At 40.3% G+C, this 7,128-nt stretch overlaps 1 protein-coding gene across 1 annotated transcript; it reads right to left on the minus strand.

Moving 5' to 3' along the window:
* Positions 1–1,109: 1,109 nt before the first annotated feature.
* On the minus strand, positions 1,110–5,844 carry LOC147114823 (glucagon family neuropeptides-like). The gene is made up of 5 exons (XM_085992111.1): positions 5,547–5,844; positions 5,194–5,301; positions 2,635–2,769; positions 2,062–2,169; positions 1,110–1,529 (listed from the first exon to the last, which is right to left on the minus strand). The coding sequence occupies exons 2-5, from the start codon at positions 5,292–5,294 to the stop codon at positions 1,349–1,351; spliced, it is 525 nt and encodes a 174-aa protein (XP_085848237.1). The 5' UTR covers positions 5,295–5,301; positions 5,547–5,844; the 3' UTR covers positions 1,110–1,348.
* Between the last annotated feature and the right edge of the window lie 1,284 nt (positions 5,845–7,128).

Here is a 7,128-nt window from a genome sequence, read left to right on the forward strand (position 1 = left end):
AGCTGAAATTTAATGTTTATAAAACTAGTTATTAAATATTGCACAATGCTCACTTAAGGGTGAATCCGTTTCGCGTTGTGCCAAGGTGTGGTCTGAACTTTTGAAACTCACATGCCTGCTTTAGTCGCCTTGGTAAAATGAAACCTTGTTTCTCAAAGGTAGTTAAATCGATCGTTCACATTATAATTTCTAGACAGGCAGAGCCATTTTTTCAGATCATCGATTTTAAGATCATCTTAAAGTAAGCAAATCAACATTCGAATGCAAATTGATCCGCAAAAAACGTATTAATTGCTCCCCTCCCCCATTATAACCAGATTATCAGGGTTTAGTGTTTTAGCGGAAGCAGCAGTTTTTAATTGCACAGTGCAACAATATTGCACCAAAGCTTCGTGTGAGACTACCTCCCATACTTCGCAGGAAATCTCACTGCATTCGTTTGGAGGTATTTCATGGCAAATGCAGCTGCAATGTAATTGACTGTTAACATTACGTTTTATTTTGGGGGCTGATCTGCTGTATATGATGTGGGTGTTAAAACGTGGTTCTTGTGCTCCCGCACTGCTGATTCCCATGTTCCTAATTATTGTCTATCTCATTAATGAACGACAGAACCATCTTTTAACAGAGCCGTACATCATACTTCGTCAGCCAGCCCGTCAGAGTCCCTCCTTCCCTAACATCTGCACCTTGGTTCCACGGTTAACTTTGCTGTTTAAAACCCGGTGACTGGACACGACATGTGAGTTTGAAGTCGATTAGTATAATGTTGAGAAGCTATTTATTAATGGGAGCCACTGCCCCTTTAATTTGTCTTGTGTGAAAGCAGCCTATGCTGGAACTCACCGACAAGGAGATCTGCTGCAGCAATTCTCCCAAATCAATATCATAATCCCCTTCAAGCAGCCTAAGCAGGGCTTCAATGTCTATGTCGCCGAAAATTTGGGTAATATTAATATCTTCAGGGCTGTTGTGGATGAAAAACACTATCCTTTTAATTTTAGTTCGAATACAGTATATGCACACACAAACAGAAACAATATCCCAACATACCTACACCGATTATAGCTAGCTATGTATTTCATATAAAACCAGCCGCTCAGACGGATATTGTTCTTGTGCACACTTTGCTCTGTAATATATAACCCAAAAATGAATCGTCCACAAAGTAGATTTGCGCGTTCTTTCGTGTTTTACAAAAAACAATATTTTTATCAAAATATTCGTTTTTAATGGCTTTACTTCATACATAAATACATGTTTAAATAACAGAGGAGCGATGATTATTCAGTCGTTTGAAACGAATCTTGGATAGGGCTGTATACACAGGGTGGGTGCTCACTCATCGCTACAAATAGAATACTCGGCGTCCTTTATTTTTAACCCTTTGTTTATACCTTTTCCCCAGGACGGCTGCCAGGTATTTCTTGACAGCCATCTGTTTCCTGTAACGACTGTAGCTGTCGGTAAAGATGCCATCGGAGTGTCGCTTTGACAGGGGTTCTGTATCCATTCCAACACTGCTGCCACTGCAGATGAAAAACAAAATCAAAACTCCAAGACCGTTTACATATAATATGTGCAACTCCTTATATAGATTAAAACGTATCCTGCACTAAACTCGCGCAATTCCCATGACACTAAACAGTAGAGTCCTCATTCGCTCCTTGACAGGTCGAGCAATGCGATGAACGAAGGCGGTTATTTGGAAGGCGAATGTGATTCATATTTACTTCAATTGAAAGGCACTGCTACTTGTTGGGTAGTTCGCCAAACACCAAACACAGAACGAGGCATGTTGTGTTCATGAAGAGTGATATCCTGGATCTTCATAACTAATGTAAACAGCCCCATTCCCAGGGGGGTACCCAACATGGCTTTACCAGATTGGAAGAGACAATGGGGAGTGGAGCAGAGAAAATTAATAAAGAAAAGGAACAAACGAGATGGATGCGACGAAGCAGTAAGGCCACCTAAATAGAGTATGAGAAAAAAATTTAAAAAACGATTCATTGGGACGTCGCAATTTTAAAAAGTATTTCCAAGTGCTAAAAAACTTACCCATCGCGTTTTGAAGGGATGAACGAGTGAACGAAATTCCTTGCCATTTCCTGCGCCATCAATGCCCTTAGGCGTTTATTAAATAACCCATCAGCGTGTCTTTCTGTTCTGAGATACACAAAGGCCACGTACAAGAAAACATCAGTGATCCACGATTAGAACTAGAACCCGAAATTAATTATTTGTTCAAAATAGATTTAGGATTCGCTGCTAATGTCACCGGAACCCTAATTTCTATTATCTTAAATGAATACTGCTAGATGTTGAAGATTTTTGAATTGCTCGACATTGCAGAGCTTTCTTGACGAACGGGTCTGGCATCTTAATTATTGAATTGATTAGCATAAATTTAAGCTATTTTTTTAAACCCACGTTATGCGCTATCTCGCTGACACGTAACCCGTACAGGGCTTCTTTAATAATTCGGATTTTGTTTAAAGTGTCCTTATTTTAAAATGAATATTTGATAAGTAAATATACAAAAATATTTTTTTAAACTCCGATACACTGCTGCCGATCAAAGGTCGAGGTAGCACTTCGGGATGTTTTCGCACGAATATAAACTCAAGTCACCTTTTCTCCGGCGGATAGTATAACGTGTTCATATCATCGATCATCGATGAAGAAATTCGGATGCCATTTCGATCAGTTTCGTAAGTCAAATCCGGTAGTGAGTTTCCCTCTTCATCATACGCCTCATCTTCAACCCTAGGAAGGAACAAAAAGATTAAGATCTATACGCACCAGTTGGTAAAATGATGAAATGACACCGAAGTGGTTGGTGGTGAACATTCATTTGTTTTCCTTTTGTTCTCTGCTTGTGATTTACTTCTTTTCCATAGCTGTAGCTGAGCTCTGCTTAGTATTGAGATTAAGGCATTGATGTAAGAGTCTACCGAGACCCACATCAGACGTGAGCAAACTAACAAGTGGTGCCCAACTTGTTCTGACGTTCTCCATTCCCATAAGTAATTCATAACCCTGTAAATCGAAATCCACGGACTCTACAGGAATCTTTCTGGTATTGTACACTGCCCTATCCTCAGGGGGGTCCGTGGTCTGTACGGAACGTGAATAATTCAACAGGCCTATTTCGTAGCTCTTATAGTGAGGCGAAATGAACGTTCAAAATGTTCATGTTTTTCCCCCACAGGGTAACGTCGGGTATCATATGGGGCGTGGGCCAGAATTCGATACTTTAACCGGTCCATACTGTTAACAAAAGAACTAATGTAAAATCACTATTGTTCTTCATATTTACCCCAGGAGTTTATTTAGAGGAATAACGATCAGGAAAAAAAACGTTGCATTGTCAGTAATCGTTATTACTGTTAACAATCCCCTCACTGTCATCATTGACTTAAACATCTGACACTAGAAGTTGTTGACCAGAATGATGAATGATCTCTGTTGTTGGGGGACAATATCATAAAATGATGCGCAGAACCAACTAACAATGATGTATTCCTAATGTTAGACCCACCATACTCAGGATACGATAGATCGAACACCAAACATGCACGAGCACTGCTAACACTTTAAACTTAATTCTAGTTACCTTCACGCTCCACGCACCCATCTACCCAATGAAATGGTTTCTAAGCATAAGATTCGATATTTTAACCATTAAGCGCTATTTCCAGTCGCCATGCTAGTAATGTTGACATTTTTTAACTCCTGGGTGATTACAAAGCAACTTTTTGACAACTGGAATGACATACGGGTCCCTCCCGGTTTACTGGGACTGCGAGAACATTTCTCCCAGTATTTGTTAAGGTGCCCTGCGGATCCAATACACCAAACGTTTTGTCATTTACCAGCGTGCAATTATATTCCGAAACTGCAACTTCCCAATGTACTCCGAAAGAGGCAAAACCCTCGATGTATTTTTTTTTAAACTTCAAAAGTCTATAAGAAAATCACAGCATTACTAAAAAAATAGCAAATGTACCTCCAAGCTTGAAGAACCTTTCGTCAGAGAAACAGAGGACTTACATCGATTTTTTAAATTTCGGCAAGGGCTGGACTGGTTATTGACTCGAGTTTTCTAAAGTCTGCAGCTCATATATTTAATAAGCGCTCCTGGTCTTATGCAGCAGGCCCGCGTTTGCAACAGTGGCCTCTTCCTCCTCCTACTCGCCCCATGACAGTAATTGACGCGATTTCACACCGACTCTCTCGGGACTTCCATTAGGCTCAGTCTCTACATTCATTTTGCCAAGCACTCAACTCCATCACACCAACCATACAACTCGACTTCCTGTGCCGTCCAGTCAACCCACGGCCATATGTATTTTCTCTATCCAGTATTAATGCTAATCACACGATTCTCTCTTTTACTTCTCATTCAGCAAAATGAAAAGACTCCAAGCCTGCTATAGGCTTTCACCCCACATAAACAAGCATTGACATACCACCTTCGACACTATTCCAGAGCCGATCCCTTGTTGCGATCTTTTTAATAGGCTCAGATTATTCTTGAACGCCTCACGGAGAATTCCAAACCGACATAAAATACGCTTTTTGGAAAAAAAATAGCAAAATCCTACCAGCTCCTGAGGTTTTGCTCCAAGTCCTTCAGCACGTTTGTTAAGGAATAAGAAGAAACAACTGGCGCTGCATTGTGGCTCTGCCCTCGGCTGGCTCTTTTACATCTTCCCTTTGCTCTTCTTTCTAGTTCCCATTTAACTTGTCCATGTTTCCGGCTCCCGTCTCTATCTATTTTAATTCCACACCTCGTACGACTCCCTACCGCTGCCTTAAATCCCTCTGTCTTTTAAAATATAATTTTCAATCTCTCTCTCTCTCTCTCTCTCTCTCTGCTCCTCGCCCCTCTCTCATCCTTTCCTATCTCCCACGCTGCGAAATCAAGACTGGGAGATAAAAATCAAGAGGCATCGCCGGAGCGGGGCGCCCGGGATCGCGCTCGCATCACTCGCTGTCAACAAGTAAAAGTCTCCACATGGAAGGATGACCTACCCACTGGAAGCAGTAACTTAAAGGAGAGAAGAGCAGGGCAAAGAAGGGAGATAATACAATGCAAAGTAAACAGGTGGTAACAAAGAAAAGATCCAAATCAGAAAGGTGTGAAGGAAAACTGAGCACCACTGAATGACAGGGACAGTTACCTACCTAAGTCCTGGGTACTTCACACCAGTCGGTGAACAGTAGACACTGCAATGCATTATGATCCCATACACAACCATAAATGCTATCGTCGCTTTGTTAGACATTCTTAATCTGTAAAGTGAATATCAAAAGTTTAAAAGCAGAAAGCAAAATTCACGTTTAATTCTTCCAATAAAGAAATTAACTCGATTTGATGAGCAGCTCGACTTGATATTAGAGAAATACAAAGTTAGAAAATTACATATTGTGTATCCTTCAAAAAACAAAACCTATCTTTCTATCTCCTACCCTGTGGTAAGACAGAAGCGCCTAGCAATTAGATTGTAGAAAACCTAACTTTGCTGCCTCTCACATACCTATTGCAGTTTGGTTGAGTGTTGTGCACGATCTGGTCCAGGTTTAGTTCTGAATCTGATAAAATCTTCCTCACGGCAATTCACTGAGGCGTCGCTGAGATTCTGGTGCCGTTCAACTTGCCACCGTTCCACACTAGTATATATATGCAATTATCAGAAATCTTCGCAAACACTGTTTGAAATACACATAGCAACAGATGTCTTTGTAAACATTTGTCTACATCTTAGCTTTTTTATGAACTATTGTTTGTTGTGCACTTGCACTCGGATTTTTATTCATGAATCAGACTGCTTCTCTTTTTTTCAGAGTCGGTGCAAGTCACGTTAAGACCATGTATCACCAATAGACGTCATCAGCTTGCGATATTCCTCCCGGAATATAACACTCTTTCTTTCTCATCGTTTATTTGGCCAAAGCCATAACCCACTCATAAACACTCATGCCAAATTAAAAAAATCTATTGCGCTGGTTATTGTGCCAGTATTTATCAAGCCACTTTTAGGATTCTCAAGTCAGGAAAAGCAATAACTCAGACGTGTCACGATGATAAAACTAAACTGAGTAAAGGGAAATAAACAGTGCAAGGTGATTTGTTATAAGCACAAAGCAGAATAGGGTTAAACTGAAATTTGTTAGCAAATATTAAAGTTTTGGAAATATGGATTGCATGCATTGATCGGTATTGATGAGTTGCATCAGCGGAATGATCGAGCTGTCCGCAGAGACAGGGCTGAAAACTATTAAAGGTGTCACCATGATACAGCATCGAGGATATAAACGGCAAGCAGCGTCAACATAGTTTGACTTTAATTCCCAAAGTGTCTGTGAATCCAACATTTTAGAACCTGGGGAAGGAAGACCTAATTAACACTAATGTTAGCAGCTCACAGTTCACCTGTTGGCAAGACTCGTCTTTATCTTTAGTGTTTGCTAGGGTTTCGTGCCTAACTCGTTTTAATATTGCATCAGCACGTATCTCGGTGTAATCCAGAGGGAAAATCGTGACAAAGTTGTCTCTGTTTTAGGTCATAAAGGTATCATCCAATATCTGATAATGTCCGAAGAACTTTGGTTCAAAGGTGACAACACCTCTCCCCTCTGTGTGCCCAGTTGTTTAATGCTGTAAAGGTCCACCTTTCAAACATTTAAAAGAATTGCATTGTATTCGAAAAAAGGTGAAGCTTTTGGGACCCATTTAATGCCACTACAACTAGCTCCTTATTTCAATCGTAGATAATAATAGTGATATAATAAACCAGCTCCTGAATTGCTGTTTTTGTATTACTAAGAACATTAGCAAGAGCTGTTAACTCAAACCTTGGAACTTTACTTCCGCAGGATTTCTGCAAATTCAAAAGTGTTGAATGTCAATGAAAATGAGAGAGTTACATGAAAACAGCAATACAGACTTCTCCATTCTAAATGCTCCTCACCGAGGGCATTTCAAGTGTTGTTCTCTTCGGCTTTCAAGCTGATTTTTCACAGACAGTATATTGCAGGAGAGTTCTCTGAAGATGGTCTCTCATAGCTGTACTATTAGCTTCTCAACCATGGGTAGCCTTTCATTTATTTTAGGACACC

Source organism: Somniosus microcephalus, chromosome 7, assembly GCF_052327205.1.
Source record: "Somniosus microcephalus isolate GS21.2 chromosome 7, FLI_Smic_1.0, whole genome shotgun sequence".
Classification (NCBI taxonomy): domain Eukaryota; kingdom Metazoa; phylum Chordata; class Chondrichthyes; order Squaliformes; family Somniosidae; genus Somniosus; species Somniosus microcephalus.